Below are 18,479 nucleotides of genomic sequence, written 5' to 3' on the forward strand. Positions count from 1 at the left end.
CATGTATTTCATATGGAGTATGACTCCCTGAAGATCTGCAGTGGGAAGCAAATGAGAGGAGCAGAGGAGCGCTGCCGAGCAGACGTGAGGCCTCCGTTTCCTCTTTATTCTGGCCCGGGCTCAGCCCCTAAAGTCCATGTCAGCATACGTCCTGACCTCGCGTGTTCACTGCGGCGCCGCAAGGTTTCCATCAGGCACCCCGCGAGCTCCCCACAGTCCAAACCACAGTCACGCTCATTGTCCTTTGTGCTGCTTGCGTTTTTACGTCGTCCATCCCAAGAACTCTCCGCTCTGCTCTGGATTAACAGCCAGCTATCACTTGCAGTGAATACATTTCACCGTGAATTCAAGCTCCAGATGTTTTAGCAGAATGAGATTGTAGATGACATGCGAAGCTCCGCGCAGCTGAGCTCAGGCCCCGTTTTTAGCGAGGCAGGCCCCCGCCAGTCTCAGGCTGCCACTGTGGTCAGAGCCCTCGGGTGGTGAATGTTTGCAGGCTCTATTACATGAGCTGTCAAGACAATTGCCTTCTTTGCACTTTGTGACTGTTAGCAGGTGTGTGTGTGTGTGTGTGTGTGTGTGTGTGTGTGTGTGTGTGTGTGTGTGTGTGTGTGTGTGTGTGTGTGTGTGTGTGTGTGTGTGTGTGTGTGTGTGTGTGTGTGTGTGTGTGTGTGTGTGTGTGTGTGTGTGTGTGTGTGTGTGTGTGTGTGTGTGTGTGTGTGTTGAGCTCTCTGCTTGCTGAGAGCCACACATCCTGCCATGATGGTGGGTAATGAATATCACAATAACTTTCATCAAAATATGATCACTCTGATAGATCCCGTCGGACAATCCTCTTGTTTATGTGGGTGAAGGTGGTGGACAGGATCCCGACTCACTTTACAGACTGAGGAGAAACTCCCACGAGGACCAGCTGACCTCTGACCTCCGACACGCCAGCGGTGGACCTGGGAGACGCTGGAGCTCTGCTGTCGTTGTGCAGTGCGCCGGAGGAAGGAGACAAAACTGCATTTGTTAATTAAATGCTACACACACAGCTTTCTCCTCCGAAGTTCTGGCTCGGTAGAAACATTTCAAAAATCTTCCCAATTTAAAAAAGAGCAAACTTAAAAAATTATTGATTTGAGTTTTTACTGAAGTGTGTGTGTGTGTGTGTGTGTGTGTGTGTGTGTGTGTGTGTGTGTGTGTGTGTGTGTGTGTGTGTGTGTGTGTGTGTGTGTGTGTGTGTGTGTGTGTGTGTGTGTGTGTGTGTGTGTGTGTGTGTGTGTGTGTGTGTGTGTGTGTGTGTGTGTGTGTGTGTGTGTGTGTGTGTGTGTGTGTGTGTGTGTGTGTTTATAGGGATTTATAGGGACTTCATTTAAACCTGATGATTTGGGTTGTCCACCGCTTGTTTTGTTCTCCATGTGTAGCCTTCAGTTTGTGGTTAATTCAACTCTTGGAAAACAGAGTGCAAAGTTTTCAAAAGTTCTGTTTTCCATTTCCATGAAATGAGAGCAAACACGACTTTAGATGCAACCTACAACCTTCCGATTGGGCGACAACAGGTCCACCAACAAAGCTACAGTTGCCCATCATCTTCATCTTCATCTTCATCTTCATCTTCATCATCATCATCATCATCATGCTCCTGATACCTTGTGGAAACACACAGAGTCATTTCTTCTTGTTTCTGTGTGTCTACTCGACCTTTACGCGTGCAGACCAAGTGTTGCAGTACCACTGGTGTCCATGTGGGGCAGTGTTAAAAACTCAAAGATAACAGTGGTGATATCACAGTGCAAAAAAAAGCATCAGTCTCACACTTGAAGGTGTTTGAAGTCGTGAACCCTGCAGCTTCTTCTGCTTCTTCTTGGTATTTCGGCAGTTTGTTAATTCAGACTAGCGCCCTCTGCTGGATTTAATACCAAATGTTGATTCTAATGTATTGAACTCATGTTGAGTCGAAAGGCAGTGAAATTCGAAGTGCATGTGGGTGTTTACGTGCACGTGGAGTGTAACTGAGCCGGTCGGATCGTCGCCGTTCGCACTCCCGGCATCGGTAAGGCCGAGGAGGCGTCCACGTCGGACCCCGAGATCACGTGAGCAGGTTTGACACGAGGAGGCGCAACATCAGGAGGGCAGATGCCATTAGAGCGATTTTTCATTCAACCATCCACGACCGTTCGATTCCCTCGTCCCCTCTTGGAGACGCTAATCCCACCTAGTCCCACCTGCCCGGCCGTCGTCCAAAAGCACGGCTCTGAAGACGTGAGGCCGTTACATAATCCCTAATAGCTCATAATTAGTGCCTAATAACCGTCCTCTTCAAAGCGCCGCTTCTCATTCTCCCTGCTACATGAGGCCTGTGGAAAAAAAAAAAAGGCTGTTAATTGAGTGGAGAGCGGCGCTCGCCGCCCACATGTTGCACTGGAGTGCTTTTGCTCCGTGACTGTGTGTTTCTTTAGCTACTGGATGGGGGGAACCTCAGTCACTTGGCTCCTCAACACCTGTGTTTACTTTGGGGCCGGAGCCTCCGTGACCCAGCAGCAATCCTTCACTTACAAGACCAAGTGAGGTTGTAGCTTCCACAAAACTATGTGCTGTCCCGGCACTTTGGCCTCGATATAATTCCTCTAAGACTTTCATTATGGGGCATGGGCCAAATTACTAGTATAAACCAAGATTTCTTATTTTCTCTCTCTCTCTCTCTCCTCTCTCCTCTCTCCTCTCTCTCTCTCTCCTCTCTTCTCTCTCCTCTCTCTCTCTCCAAAAGTCTTGGTTTAGCAATGTTTTTTTTTTTTCTTGAGGTGCTTCAGAAATTTAAATCGCAGCTAAATCTGTGTAAAGTTGCCTGATGTGTGTGGATTAACAGAAAAGCGTGTGCATCAGGGAGGGCGGGTTGGTAAACGGGCGCTCCGGCGAGGTTATCTCCGACCTGTTTACTGCCCGGCCCGGCCCGGGCCGACGCTCTGATGAGCGCCGTGCACGGTTGATTCTGGAGGCCTTCCAGGGCTCAGTGTTAACTCTTCAAATATTAGCGCCGGTGTTTTTTCAGGTGTGTGTACTTTAGTGTGGAAACGGGGCGGCTTCGGGGCCGGCCGCAGTATTGTAGAGAGTCATCAAATAACGTCCGACATGATTAATATATTTCTGAAAAGAAGGCAAATGTTTTTTTCTGTTGTTTTTAAATCGTCCTCAGAGTTACTTTACAACACCAACATTCATGATCACCTCTGTGTTGTTTTTTTGAAGGATTCGTTACAGAGTAGAGAACATCGACATTCTGATGGAGACGACGCCACAGGTCACGTCAGTATTTTAGATAAAGTCGTGTTACTGAAGGAAACTCTGCTTAAAAACCCGGAGAGGCTTTGTTTACGTCAAGGTCTGCTTTGTTTGTCTTTGTTTAGAGAATAAGGAGAATAAGTGCTGACAGTGGAAGTGATAAATATTTGTCTGATTCATGTAGAAGTTTTATGTTCAGACTGAAATAAAACATTTATTATGTCTGAAAGTGAAATAATTGTAGTTTTCCTCGATTTGTTTGGCGTGTCAGGATCTACAGTTTTATTACAATTTTTTTTTTTTTTTTATTATTTTTGGACTTTTATTTTCAGTTTCATGTTTTCCCCCAAAGTCGAAGCCAGAAGACTAAATCTGTGATAAAAAAAAAAAAAAAAAATAATGACAAACATTTCATTGAATTTCAGAAAAGTTTGTGTCGTTGCTTCAAGAGAACTGAAGCTCCAGTTTAACTCTTCATCAGTGAAATCCTGGAAACGCAACAAACACTGGAGTTTGATCAATAAAGCAGATTTTAAGACGTTTATGTAAGAATAGTTTGATACAAAACAATGAAGTGACGTTAAAAAACTGTTGTGTGTGTGCGTGCGTGCGTGTATTTTGGTGTGTATTTCCATGTGTCCGTGTAATTCATCGTGTGTAATTCAGTGTGTGTATTTTAGTGTGTACAGGTATTTCCGTGTGTGTTTCACTGAGTGGAATCCAGTGCTTGATGTGAGTCAGTCAAAGTTCAAATGGAGAAAAAAAAAAATTTAAAACAAAGAAAAATCTCAACCTCACTGTCAGAATAATATACCGTTCACACGGAAACGTGCGTGTGTTTAGTAAAGTGAGTAATATTGTGAACAATGTAATCCTGTCCTGAACCAGGGACGATGTTGGTCCAGGATGTAAACTGTTCAGGTCCACACTCGTCTCTGCTAATAGAAACACTTCCAATAGGGAGGAATCCACCAGATTCACAAACAAACTACATGTTTTTAAACTTTGGTTTAAAAAAATAAAGTAATTCATCAGTAAAGACATGAATCAAAAGCTTCTTATTTCCACCGCCATGTGCAGGGTTTCTAAGGTTTGTGAGGTGAGTGCATGGATCCCGTGTCTGACGAGAGGATGAGATTCTCCACCTTGTTTAGCATTAACGTTCACCCGTTCACACGATGAGGATTGTAAAGGGTTAAGCGCTGAACGCTTCCATAAAGAAGCTGGAAGACTCGGTGTGACTTGAAACATTTCAAGCCGTTGGTCTGTTGTCTTTTCCAGGACACTGGCAAGCGCAGGAAAGGACCTCAAAGACAACTTCCTGAGAGCGCTGGCAGAGCTGGAGAGCGGCAACCGCAGCGGGAAAATGACCGTGAGTACAAGGTTACGCCATTCCTTACGCTACGTAACGGGGATTCCCCCCCCAAAGTATTTCGGAACTCAAATCCTCCTTTGGTGTGAATCTCACCTGGACTCCGTCCACTTTGAAAGTTGTGCCACAGTTTTAGTGAGGATTTTCTGATTCACCTGACGAGATCGTAAAGCAGAGGCGGATTCAATCCCTCCACCAGGATCCACACGGGAAACATTCAGGGGTCAGTTTTAGTTGTTGATGTACATCTCTCATACGTTATCGTTACATCCCTGAAGGAAATTCGTCTTTGCACTCATACAAACACGTAGTTCCAGCATTAAGATTTTAATGGAACATACCCGGTTTGTTGACGTTTTATCGCCTGAAGATTCCAGAGGAAAGATCCCGTTTCTTGATCCCACGAGATCCTGATTCGCACTGGAAAGACATTTATTCCTAAGTTTCACATCATTTCAGACTTTTCTCGTGGTTTAATTCTCGTTCTTTGAGAAAGTCTGGCCTTTTTTCTCGCTCAATCAAATGTTGATATTTTCGCTTTGAGCCGCCACGACGCCATCTTTGATTTCCCAGAATGTCTTTTAATGTGAAGTATATCTTAAAAGATTTTTTTTTCTAGTAGAGTAACTTAAAGTGTCTTCCAGATGATGCTGCAGAAGCCAATCAGACCAAACCAGACCAGAACCGACTGGACCAAACCAGAATCTACTGGACCAGAGCAGAACCAACTGGACCAGATCAGACCAGACCCAACCCGACCCAACCAGACCAAACTTGACTCAACCTTGATCTGAAGCTTTTGCAAACCCAGATGGAGGCCGTGTTTACTCGGCGTGTGACAGATTGGGACATTCAGTAAACCCAGAATCAGAACAGAATTGCCTCTAATTGATCGATAAAAACGGAGTGAGTCTCCAGTCCAGACGATCAATACCAGTAGAGAGTCGAGTGGTTTGAAGTGATTTCCTTCATGGATCTCGGGAAGTGTTGCGTCTGGTTTGCTCACTGTGGAATATTTTGAGAAGTGCTAGTTATCTGTGGGACTAATTTGACTTTTGGAGGATTACCAGTCTCCCAGCCTCTAAGTTGTGGAATTTCGGCCTGTTGGCTGCTGCTCGGTGTCTCATGCCCAGAGGGGACATCCTGCATGAAAGAGGTGTTTGTCTTTGGTCTGTGGACCCAGCACGTTCTGTATTGATAAGCCCCTGTCACTATAGATAATAAGGTGGTCAGTCATGCAGCCCAGAGATCAAGAATAGCTTGGAAATTAAAGAGGAATTCCCAGCTGTATTGCATTTCAAGCTGTGCGAGTTGTGTGCTTGGTGCCCTTTGTCCGTGTCATGGGCAGTAAAACAACAATGGCAGTTTGATTTCAAAGCAGCGGGACTGAGATGGTGAGTCTTTAAACCTCCTGCGGCGATCGTATCACCCTGAGATGAGAGCTGGAGGTGAGGAAGAGGCTGCCACAGCCCACCACCTTCTACTACCAAATAGCTTCTTCCATCAGACCCACACACATCTGGAGACTCGTGTGGTTCTCTTGCCCCAAAATGATGTGGGAAAAACTTTTTTATCTGATTGTTGATGTTTCTTCTTTCTGTTACCTCACACGCAATCTGAATTCTTTTTTTTTTTAACAAAGAGCTGCTTTTGGGCATAGCCTAACAATGTTTGGTCATGTTTTGTAAATCACACAGAGGAGAGTGCAAAATGTTCCTAAATCATGCAGTTTTGTAGATTTTCTTTCTATATTTTTGCAGATTTGTGAATTTGTGCCAAAATATGACTTTTTTTTTTTTTAATAAGTTATTAAAAATAAGATAATTTAATGGATATGCAATGTTGTGCAACTGTTTTTACCATAAGTTCAACTTACACTTCCAAAATTTTTATATTTAAAATTTTGTTTTATTAATTTGGAACTTTTATAACAAACATGAAAAGAAAACAAACATGACAGCAAATACAAACTGATATAGAAGAGGTATGGTGGGGGGTCTGAATATCAGAATATGGGTGTAGCATATCAAAATCTATATCGCGTAACTTCAAGACCCTGCAAAATTGCAGGGATGCCGCTTCACTTTATACCAAACCTTGGGTAGTTGAGGTCTTTAACTACACAGCAGGATGTTCTCTTATCAAGGTAACGTCCAGGTTAACCCTGGGTTTTTCATACTGCGACGCCGGTTTACTTCTTACCTGGTAAATCACCACGGGAGCTAACTAAATGTCCGACCTGCTCCGGAGCAGGTTATGTAAATATAATTTGTTGAAAATTAAATCCGACTTAATTCAATTAAATTTATTTTTCTTTAGTGCCAAATATGATTCAAGACATTTCAAGACACTTTAACAGAGGAAAAACTAAAAATTTCACAAGAAGAAACCTGCAGAAACAAACTTTCTACAGAACCAGATTCCAGTTTGCCCACTTCCTGTTCCAGCTTGTCCACTTCCTGTTTACCCTCTGACCACCTACCATAGGCTGCACATGTAAAGTCCAACAGTTGGTCCCATATCGCTTCATTTTGATTCTCTAACAAAGATAAAAGTGACTGTTCAGTAACTGTCACCTTTATGTGGTGCAGTCATCGAGAAACGGTTGCACCATTCTAGATCGGAAAACTTTGTCATCGCCGGACACTCCAGTCTTTGTGGAAACTAGTCGAATCGAGATATTAACTTTCCTTGCTGAATCGAGTTAGCACCGCTAGCATGTTAGCTTCCGTGCTGACGGAGCACCAGTGTGTCCACAAAGGAGTAAATATCTCACCTCTCCAGGAGTTGTTCGATCCCAAAATCTAATCGATTGGTCCTTGGATGATGAAAAAATTATCTCTGAAGGATTCATGCAATTTGGGTCAATAGTTTTTGCAAAAAGTTGGAAGAATTCATACAAACATACAAACCAATAAATACAGACGGACAAAAGCATAACCTCCACCCCAACGTTCTTTGGCGAAGGTAATAAAAAGGTCCATAAAACAATAATGAAAACAGTAAACTTTGGTGACATTTTGGCTTTTACACAAAGCGGCACCGCGAGTCTCCTAAAAAGGCACTTTTAGAAAACGTCAAATTGGTTTTGATTTACTTAATGTGAACAGGACAAAGAAAACGTTTCTGAAATGTGTAGTTCTGCATCAGTATTTCTGCTCATGGGTGAATAGATGCACATTAATAATGGATGATTCAAAGAATTTAACAGCTGTTCTCCATCTAAGTGAACATTTAGTACACGACATTCACTACACCATCATCTGCATACGTGGAACATTTCTTAACCAATACGGTGAAGAAAGACAAAGTGATGTGACAGCTTAATATCTGAATGTTCTGTGGTCCTATTATATAAAACACAGCACCAACTAGTGGCCCGGCATGCAAACTGCAGAGTTTTAACAATGCTCATCTCCTCCCTGTGATTGTCCCTAAACATTGCTGTCTGCATGAGAAACTTTTGTGAAACAAAAACGGAAAATGATTGTTTTCCCAGCGCAGCTCCTGATTGTTTAACCCAAACTTTACTCAGGCTGTATTAGTTTGTAGGTTGAAATAACCTTTTTTCAGTTGGTCACTGCAGATTCAACGCTGGTGATTTTACTGAATGGTGCAAACAATTCCAACATATTGAGACCACTTTTCAATTAAATTTGATTTATCCTGCATTAAATACAACACAGGCATCTCAGAGGACGTTTACAAACCCAACAAATCGACTTGACCAAGCGTAAGCTTTGTCTCCTTCTATTTTCATTTTATTTGTGAAGAATCCTCTGGAGGGATTCTGTGCTTAATCCGGGAATCGAGCTCATGTTTTTTGGTTTTTAGCAACATATGGAGCACATTCTTCTGGCTCCTCTTTGTTTTATCACTACGCGCTGGAATGCGTCGGCTGTGTATTATTTCACCTGAATAAATACTGGCTGGTATCTCGTCGAGTTAGTGCAGCACAGACGCGATCCAGCGGCGTCCAGTCCAGGCGGAGGCCCTGGAACCTTCTTCCTGAGCTTCACGCCATCAGAGAGCAGGTCCACAACTTACTGTTGGTAGTTTAAATCTTAATAAAGCTGCTGTTGTTCTCATGAGGTGAAGGCTCACTGCTTCTCATAGTAACAATGTGATGCAATAAAACTACTGTGTTTATTATTGTTGTTGTTATTGTTATTATTAATTTGTTTATTTATTATTATAATAATAAGATGAAGAATGAGGCAGTGTAGTTGATGGCTTGATGGAAGTACTTCTATATTTAATTTATTTATTCCAGAACAACTACTCAGCTACAAACAGTTAATCAGCCCCCTCAGTCATTCTCATGTGAATTATCCGTCTGTTGGTGTTTGTTCATGAGTGATGTGCTGATTATCTCGCATCTTCCCTCCCAACACATGTGGGAGCCACAGTGGTTCAGACAGGAGTACTCCTCCTGCAGCGGTACTCACGTAGCAGCAGTACTCGAGTATGAACATGAGGCTCAGGCGAGTTTGACATGTTGAAGGTCGGAGAAGATGACACAGCTCATCACCACAGTGAGGTCAATCATCTGCTTCACTTGACTGATTGAAACTTTAAAGGCTCCGGGAAGTTCGGGGGAATATTGTTTTGGGGACAATGGTTGACGCTCTCGGCGGTTGTGGGTTCAAATCTCTAAACAGAAAAGCCCTCAGTTACGTGTTGAGTTCTGATGGTAACTATTTTCTTCTTTAATTAAAAGCCTGGAACCGATTTGAAGGTAGAGATCATATACAATCTATTATTCGTTTTGTCTTGCAGAGCTGAAGTGCTTCGCAGGATCAGTTAAAAGGCTGTAAATTATTTCGGCCTCAGTGTGACAACAGCAGGAGCCTCACGGCGGGCCTGAAGGGAGAAAGGGAGAGCGCGCTGCAGAACTGCACGCCAACTAAAACAATCATGTTTGAACACCTTTTTCCATGGGGGGTGGAAGGGGTGGGGGGGTGGGGGGGAGCTTTAATCAGGATCTGAAAACAGGCAGGCCTTTGATAAAAGCTCTGAACATTTATCTTCTTCCACTGAAGGCTGCGCTGCCTCATGTCATCTTCTTTGATCCGACCGGTGTCAGACATACTTCTGCTGCTCGAACTGCGAAGTCGACCTTGTCGTCTCATATCTAAAGTGTACAAGTGTGTGAGGTCCTTCCCATCGTTCTGTATGCTTTAGGGAAACCACATTATTAATTTTTGAAGTGCTGTCATATATAACCCCCCCCCCCTCCATGTCAAAGAGGAGCAGTGGCTGGGTGCTGGTCCCATGATGTGCGCAGGCAACAATATTTAACTTGGACGTGTTCCTGGTGATGAGGCCAAACCTCGAACAGGCCTCTTGGCAGATGTCACGCCTGAGTGCTTTGGAATAATGCTGATAGTGGCTGAGCAGGACCGGACTATACCCACCACTACCTCCACTTCACTTTTTGCATCAGCATATTCTGAAAGGCTTGTCCTTCCTCCTCATCCACCCCCCCGTCCACCGACGATAAGACTTTCTCCTCGGCTGTAAATGTTTCACTGACACAGAGGAAGTTTTCCTTTGAATCACAGGAACCGAAAAGTTACTATAAGATTTACCAAACAGCTGGGAGAATACCTCTTTGTTTACTGGTAAATAGACTTCGTATAGTACATTTGTAACCAGTGAAACGCCAACTTGACTTCTTCACGAAGGAACCATGAGTCCACTGCTGGTAACGAGGCTGAATTCAATAACGATCCTAAATGTTGACAGACCAACACAGAGTGGTTAGAGAAGCTGCTTCCTGTTCGCACACTGACTGGAACCAAAGCCGTGTTTGCCCGTAGTGTAAATGTTTGTGTTCGGACCTGCACGTACTATCTTTAAACCTGTTTGTGTGTGCACTCACACACACAACATGTGCAGATGTGTTGCTGTGTGTATTTGAAGGTTTTCTTTTTTGTTGTTTTATTTTGGGTGGGGGGGGTGGTGAGATCAACCGACGGGGGACTTCCCCGTGTTTGTAGTTAATCCTCAGCAGCGCCGCGCGGCTTCATGTGGAAGCAGAGGTGACCGTCGGAAACGTGCCTGTTCACCGCGAACCCTCCGACACGGCGGCCTTCGCATTTCAAACGGGATTGCTTTGAGATAGAAGAAGTGGCCTCAAACGATCCCGCGTAATAACGCTGAGCTTCCTTTAAACGGGAAGCTAATTATTTCATGTTTATGAGAGGGAGGTTTTGGTAGAGTTGCTCAGATCAGATTAATGTCCAAACACTTGAGGAGGAAGTTGCGCCCCTCCCTGTGAACCTTTGATGTGTGTTTTAGGCCAAACTAAGAAAAAAGTCCTGATTCACATGAAGCTGGAGTTCATTCTTCATGTGGGATGGAACCTTCGTACACGTTAGCCTGATTCTGATGTGTGACACGAGCTTTGTGTACATAAACACTTTTATCTTATTCTTATTTTGCTGCTGGCAGATCTTTCAAAGACATTTTTTATCTCACAGCTCAAACGTGAAGCTTAAATGAGAAAGTTCAATATGTTGTCCACTGACATCTGCCTTTCACTGGTACTGATACATGTTCGGCTAGAACCTCTGAGAAAGAAAATCCACAATAACCTAAAGAGGACACACACTTCTGAAGAAAAATAGAGACATAGACAGTTTGGTTTGCTGGTTTACCTGCATGCTTGATAAGAGACAGATTTAGAACTAAAAGACTGCAATGAAGGAGCTCAGTAACAGAAGCAGCTCACATCTGGCCCGTATCGTAATTCCACCTACACCAACGGTCATCACTGAAAAGATCATTTCATTTGATCGGAAAAGAGTTCATGAACGTGTTAAAAATTAACAATGAAATTGACAAAACTATGGAAAAATGGAAAATAATCTGCAAGGGAATGAAAAGATGAGACAGACGAGTGCGAAATAAGCATCATTTTGTAATTAAGTAATAGTCAGGATAATTATGGAACGTCTTTGTTGAATATTAAATACGTTTCACTTCTTTCTGCAAATTTTCAGACATGTTGAATTAGACATATGTGATTAGAATCCATCAGTCAGGTCGGATTCCAATCTAGGGCCTCGACATTTTTCGAGATAATCCCTCCACCTCACAGGAGGCAGATCAAGATGCTGATTAGGCAGCAGGATTATTGCACAGGTGTGTTTTAAGGCCGGCCACGATACAAAGAACGATCTAAAATGTGCAGTTTTACTTTATTGGGGATCCAAGATCCTTCAACATGGGGCCGTACATTATACATCATACTGCAACATGAGCTGACGGTCGTGGATGAGCGGAACAACGATGGACCTCCGGATTCAGTGTTCCATCCCAACGGTATCGCTGTGAATTCTAAATGCATCAATAAAATGTTCCTGTGTTTGTTGTCCATAACGTACACTTGGGCGCCATACACGCTGGCATCTGCCATTTTCACTGAGCACCAGGATTCGTCCGTGAAGAGAACCCCTCTCCAAAGTGCCAGACGCCATCCAACGTGAGCATTTACCCGCTCAAGTGCATATGGACGATGAGGTGGAGACCCCGACGAGGACCAGGACGATGCAGAGGAGCTTCCCTGACGAGGTTTCTGACAGTTTGAGCCGAAATACTTTGGTTGTGCAAAGCGACCAATGCAGCAGTGATCCGGGTGTCTGGTCTCAGGGTCTCAGACCATCTTCAGGTGAAGATGAATGATTTAAGGGAGACTGAGGATGTGTGAGAACGCCAGCTGATGACTTCTTTAAATGTTTCTCACGAATTTAAACTCCATTGAATGAGTTTTTTAATGGATATTTTGCATGTCACAAATATTGTAGATTTATATTTTAAGGCAAATCATTTAACATTTTACACATCAATGTTCTGAAAATAAGATTTCCAGTATTTGAGTTCTTGGGGGGTTTCAAGTTAAAGATTTCTGTTGGGGAATTTAAACATATTTTATTACAGAGTTTTGATTTTTATTCACACCGACTTCAAAATGCTTTAAAATATGACAAAGAAAATGTTTTAAAAAGTCTCAAAATGGCTTTTAACAACACTGGAGAGGGAAAACAGTCGTTTTCTAAAGTTCTTCAGTTCCCTGTGAAGGGTTAATCATGCTGATGGATGAACCTGAAATAGCGCCGTACTTTGCCCCATTTTCACTCTCATGTTTGAGGAGACACTTCTGACTACAGTTACTGGACAAACACCGGAGTTTATATTCTGAGCAATTCCACTGAAAGCAAAGAAAAGAAAAGCAGCAGAGTTTCATGTCAGAGTTTTTTCTCTCACGCTGGTTTTACAACATCACTTCAGTCGAGACGAGGTAGACACTCACTATAAAAGAATCAGTTCATGAGAGGTAGAGAAAAAAAACAATCATCAAGTAAATACAGATGTTTATTCTGACATTCAGTCAGATTGGATGGTTGGTCTTTAGAACGAATTAGTGAAAAGCATCACTTCATCTTCGGGTTTAGTTCAGCAGCACGACACAGTGTGACTCAGAAACGTTTTGAATGAAAGAACATTGTACATGCAAGAACGACAAGTTTATCCCTCCTCTAAATGTGATCTTACTTCTCTTCAAAATAATGTTAGTGGTGGTTGGATTCATCCCCTGTTCTCTGTTTTCAGTAATGAAGGTACAACTTTAACTTCCAAAACTTTACTGATGAGTAAAGTAAGTCCAGGACATGAAACCATGACAGCTCCATGGTCTGGTCTCTGAGTGGTTGTCTCTCGATCAGAAGGTTGCTGGTTTGAATCCCCATCTCCTCCTGTCTATATGTTGAAATGTCCTTCGAGCAAGACTCTGAACCCCAAACGGTGAACAGTGTTCCTGCATGGCAGCTGCCTCCACTGGATTTTATTTTATTTTATTTTATTTTATTTATTTATTTTTTTTAATATTTTTTTATTTTATTTATTTATTTAGATAATTTTAAGTAAAATAATTTTAATATTTAATTTAATTTAATTTAATTAAAACCACTGTTTTATTTTAAACCACTGGCCACCTCACTGTAACCTCCAGCACCTGGGACCCTTAGCATGGCCGCCATATTGGATGGGTCTACGCTTTCACTTCTATTGAGGAATGAGGTGTAAACACATTATGTGTAAATAATGAATGCATACAGTTGTGATACAGATGATATAGAATGCTTTTGTGAGTTCAAATATGGCATTTCCTCCAAAAATACTTTGTTTAGCTTCACAAAATAGTTGTCTTCGATTGGAGCTGCAGAATATTGTTTATCTCTTGGAGATCATGGTGGCATATTACTTTAGCAGGATGTGGTAAACAGCTTGATGACAGATACTTTACATTTAAGTCCTGGTCCACTTGACAGAATCAGACAGCAGTTTGTGCATGCACTCGTGAACAGAAGCAGTGTGGAACTTACTATTTTTATAATGATTTCAAATACTGTCATTTCAAAACAAAATGACTTTGCACCAGCTACCACTAGAGGGAGCTTGTTTCACAGCGGTCCAACAGAGGAAAGATTCTGATTGACCAGAAATTGTCCAACAGACTGTGACTTTGGGCCTGACAGTAAACTAGGTTTACTCCACCAACCCTGGTCCTTGGTTTTGGTGGAGTTTGTGGGGAAACGAGTCGTGACTGCACAGACTGCGCTCGGTACGACTCCTGGACGGCCAAACGGCCAACAGAACCAATCCCGGCTCTCGACCTCGCTGCTGAGTCCACAGATCAATGCTTTCCACAGTCCTCATGTGGGTGGCAGAAGGGATTTGAGTCTGAGAGGTTTTACTGTGAGACAGCCAATGAGAAGTCTCTCTCTGTATAGAACGTTTATGAAAAACCTGTGTGTGTGCGCATGTAACAATGTGCTGTTCAAGTGTTTGCGGGAACAGCTGCTGACACAGAAAAACACAAAATTTAAGACCTGAACATGAAAGACTTGACCCATAATCAAGACAGGATATAAAACAAGAGCCATTCAAGTCTCCACAGAGTAAATGACTCCATAATCCCCCTTTTTTTTTTTTTTCATTTCCCTTCGCAGATTGATGAGAACAGGCGACTTCGGTGCAGCGTTCACATATATTCAGGGCTAAACTTGTAGCGCTCTTCCCACTGGTAATTTAAAAGCCAGAGGAATGTGGAGAATGGTCGTAGGAGTGAACGGGAGAGTAAAGATATACTTTGCCTGGTCAGTTTGGTGTCTGAGATCTGGGGCTGAGATGGCATTTGACTGATTTCTGTTGTGACATATTTCAGGCCATAATTCCTCTCAGGATTCAGGCATGCAGCTAATTTACTATGGAAGCATGTTTTGTTTTTGTCCTTTTCGTCCTTCCGGGAGCAGAATCTCTACATCTTTTCAGTTTATCAGGCCAGACACAGAGCTTGAAGGTTTCAATTCCGTTCAATTCAGTTTGAGTTCTATAGCACCAAATACAACACTGTCATTTCAAGGAAGAAACCAACAATTCCACATGAGCCAGCAGAGGAGACGGTGGAAATGAAAAAACCTCCCTTCAACAGGAAGAAACCTGTCAAACTAGACTTAGAGGAGACTTTCTGCAGAGCCAGACCCAGAGATGGAGGCTTTCTGTACTTCCAGACTGGTTAGCAGCCACATTGACATTGACACTAACGGTTGGTACACAAAACACATCTGTACACAAATAAAACACTTCTAAAACTTTTAGAAATACTCCATTCATCCATCCATCCATCCATCCATTCATCCATCTTCTCTATTGCTCATCCTGTAGAGAGGAGAGGAAGCCACTTGGCTGTAGCAAACATTATAGACTAGAGCTACACTCGGTAGAGCGTGGAACTTCAAAGGCCACATTTGTTTGCGGAACCGAGTCAGCATTGTTAGCATGTTAGCCATTAGCTCACATCAATGCTAACTAGCTAGGTCAGGTAGCGACATCACCTTGTGAAACACTGAGCAGGGAGTGTCTCCATGGCAACAGACGCTGGTCTCCTTTGTTTTCCTCCATGAGTTTTGGGGGGATTTATTTGAAAAACGGTTGAGCGTCAACGTCCCAAAATTTAATCGTTTGGTCCCTGGATGATGAAAAATCATCCCTGGAAATGTCATGCAATTCGGGTGAAAGGTTGGTAAAATACATACATACATACATACATACATACATACCAATAAATAAGTACAAGCAGAGGAAAACGTAACCTTCTCAGCCAACTTCGTCAGTCACCCAACTTTCGTTGCCGAAGGTAAAAATTGCAGATCCCAAAAATATAACTGCCTACTGAGGGAACTTCAGTACATTCTGCTGCTATACCTTGACCTTTTAAGGAACTCAGCCAATAAAGTACCCCACAAACTTAACACAGGTAACGTGAAATTTACATTTCACTGCCTCCACCTGCGATTTGTTGTCCACTAATATTTGCAACACTTACCTGCTTGGCAACTGATAAATGTTTTTTAAATAAAATGTGTATATCATTTTTACATTGAAACTGACACGTTGAGGTGATAAGCATTGCTTTTAGTGTTTAATTACACACAAAAAAAATCAATCTGAGCAGGCCAGAAGAAAGGTTTGTTTCATACGTGGTTTGGTATTATACGTTCTGTCAATGGACAATAGTTGCTCTCATTTCAAGAGCAATGCTATTGTTCATTTAAGTCTGTCTGAGCGTAAAACTGGAAATACATCTAGTAACTTCTTGTTGAAATACAATAGAGACGTTAAAGTTAAATTGTATGTACAGTCAGTATATTTTATTGATACTTTCCATTAGAATGAGAGTCAACAACAACTGAAAACTGCATGGCATCAATAAATCAATACATTCAAGAGTTTGCTGGGAGGATTTCTATGTAAGAAGTGTGAGCTTTACAGGACACAGTTTCCATGAAGTGCAAAGATGAAAGAAAGTAGAGAGCCGAAGCCGCAGTGTTTCTGTTTGTTCTTGTAATCTCCCCAGAGCGATGAAAACTCTCCAAACAACAACTCCAGCCGTCGTAAAACTGATGCAACTGGAGGAAAAGTACCGAAGCTGGACCGTCGGGCCAAACGAAGGAGGTTTTAATAGAATTTTAGGACATCAATTGCAAAAAGCAGGAAAGCATTTTCTGATTTTAGGTGCCCTGTAATTTCAAGTGTGTGGGTTCAAGCCACTTATTTTGTGGTGTTGGCTTTTCTGGCGGGTTCCCTAAAAAGATGGAGGCCGGTGCAGCCAAGGGTTGAGCGAGCTGCCTTCCCTTCTTCAGCCGATTGATCAAGCCGCTTTCCCTTTGGTATTTGGCAGCAGTCGCTCTGCCCTCGCGGCTAACCTCACTGGGCGTAGCTGTCCACCATCGGTATTTAGAACGCTCAATAGGAGGACACCTGCTACAGCTCTGCATTTGGTGCCAAGACATCTGTCTGGTGACACGCCCTTTAATTATAAACTGAAAAGAAAGTAAATGCTGTTTGATGACCTCCATCCTTATTGCATGCGCACACACTCAAACATGTTGCGGCAACCAGAACAAAAAGCAGGAAACAAAGTGTTTGTTTTTGTTTTTTTCTCTCTCTCTCTCTCTCTCTCTCTCTCTCTCTCTCTCTCTCTCTCTCTCTCTCTCTCTCTCTCTCTCTCTCTTTGAGCCTTCTCAGTGTCATGGATGAACAATAAGATTGTAAACTGCATGAGAATGTATATATTTGTGTATAACTGTGTGTAGGGTGATGGAAAACTGAACAAAGCCAAGTAAACGGCGGTTTGGTTTGAAGGGTGTGGGGGCTTACTTACATCAGTTTATTATTGATGTGCACATGAGGAACCTTTAACGTGGTCATATTATGCAAAATTCACTTTCTAAAGGTTTCCCAACAGTACTAATCGTCCCCATACCTGGACTGACGTCCCAGAAGTGAAGACAGTCTGTCCTCTCTCTCCCTGGCTTGTTTCAGGTTTTAAAAAGTGTGTTGCTCCAACCAGCCAATCAGAAATCAAACCCTATATAGTGTCATCGGGGGTTTAGCCAATCACAATCAAGGTAGACTCCTCCCTTTGACTCCTCCCACATTTAAGCAGCTCTGCTCTGGCACATGGCACCACGAGAGGAAGTACTTCCTCCTCTTCCCAAGATGGCCTTGTGTGGGTGGAGCCAGTCCAGCTCACACAGACACAGCAGATTCTGAATGTAGCTCCTATGATCCAATATTCAAATGGAGGAAAATCAAGGAAAAGCTGGATTTGGGGCTAAAAACTTTTAATACAACGTTTCTGGACCTATGAGACAATGTGAAAGTGTTGAAAAGCTGAATAATATGATCCTTTAATGCCTTTGTACATTTCATATATTGTAGTCGCCAGTAATTGTAATGAAAGTGATGAGGTCAAACATGTTTCTAAGCACGTAACTTGACTTTGTCTCTGTTTTAATCATCCCAGGGTGAACACACACACACACACACACACACACACACACACACACACACACACACACACACACACACAGGGCAGGCATTCCATTGCAGAAAATGGGCTCCCACAGAAAACATTCCTGTAGTACAGCGTGTTTTCTTTACTCTAACAGATTTACACAGTTGTTAGTGATGGCCTGAGAATCCTCCTGAAGTGAAGCCCACCAATAATAAACACAACGACAGCTGACACCGCAACACACCTGCACGGCTCCCTGACACTGCAGGACTGTTCCCAGGGACCGAGGTGAGGGGCAGAGGGAATAGGAGAGGAGCAGTGTGTGTGTGTGTGTGTGTGTGTGTGTGTGTGTGTGTGTGTGTGTGTGTGTGTGTGTGTGTGTGTGTGTGTGTGTGTGTGTGTGTGTGTGTGTGTGTGTGTGTGTGTGTGTGTGTGTGTGTGTGTGTGTGTGTTATAGGTGGATTAGGTGGACTTTTC

The 18,479-nt window shown here is 42.9% G+C and overlaps 1 protein-coding gene across 1 annotated transcript in view; it reads left to right on the plus strand.

Annotated features, from left to right (window-relative positions):
• cfap299 (cilia and flagella associated protein 299) overlaps nucleotides 1-18,479 on the plus strand; it is a 37,716-nt gene that overhangs the window by 5,548 nt on the left and 13,689 nt on the right. Inside the window, exon 3 of the mRNA XM_080467058.1 lies at nucleotides 4,546-4,636. Within this exon, the coding sequence (XP_080323184.1) occupies nucleotides 4,546-4,636 (91 nt within the window). The remainder of the gene's footprint in view (nucleotides 1-4,545; nucleotides 4,637-18,479) is intronic.

Source organism: Lipophrys pholis (assembly GCF_963383615.2).
Source record: "Lipophrys pholis genome assembly, chromosome: 7".
Lineage (NCBI taxonomy): Eukaryota > Metazoa > Chordata > Actinopteri > Blenniiformes > Blenniidae > Lipophrys > Lipophrys pholis.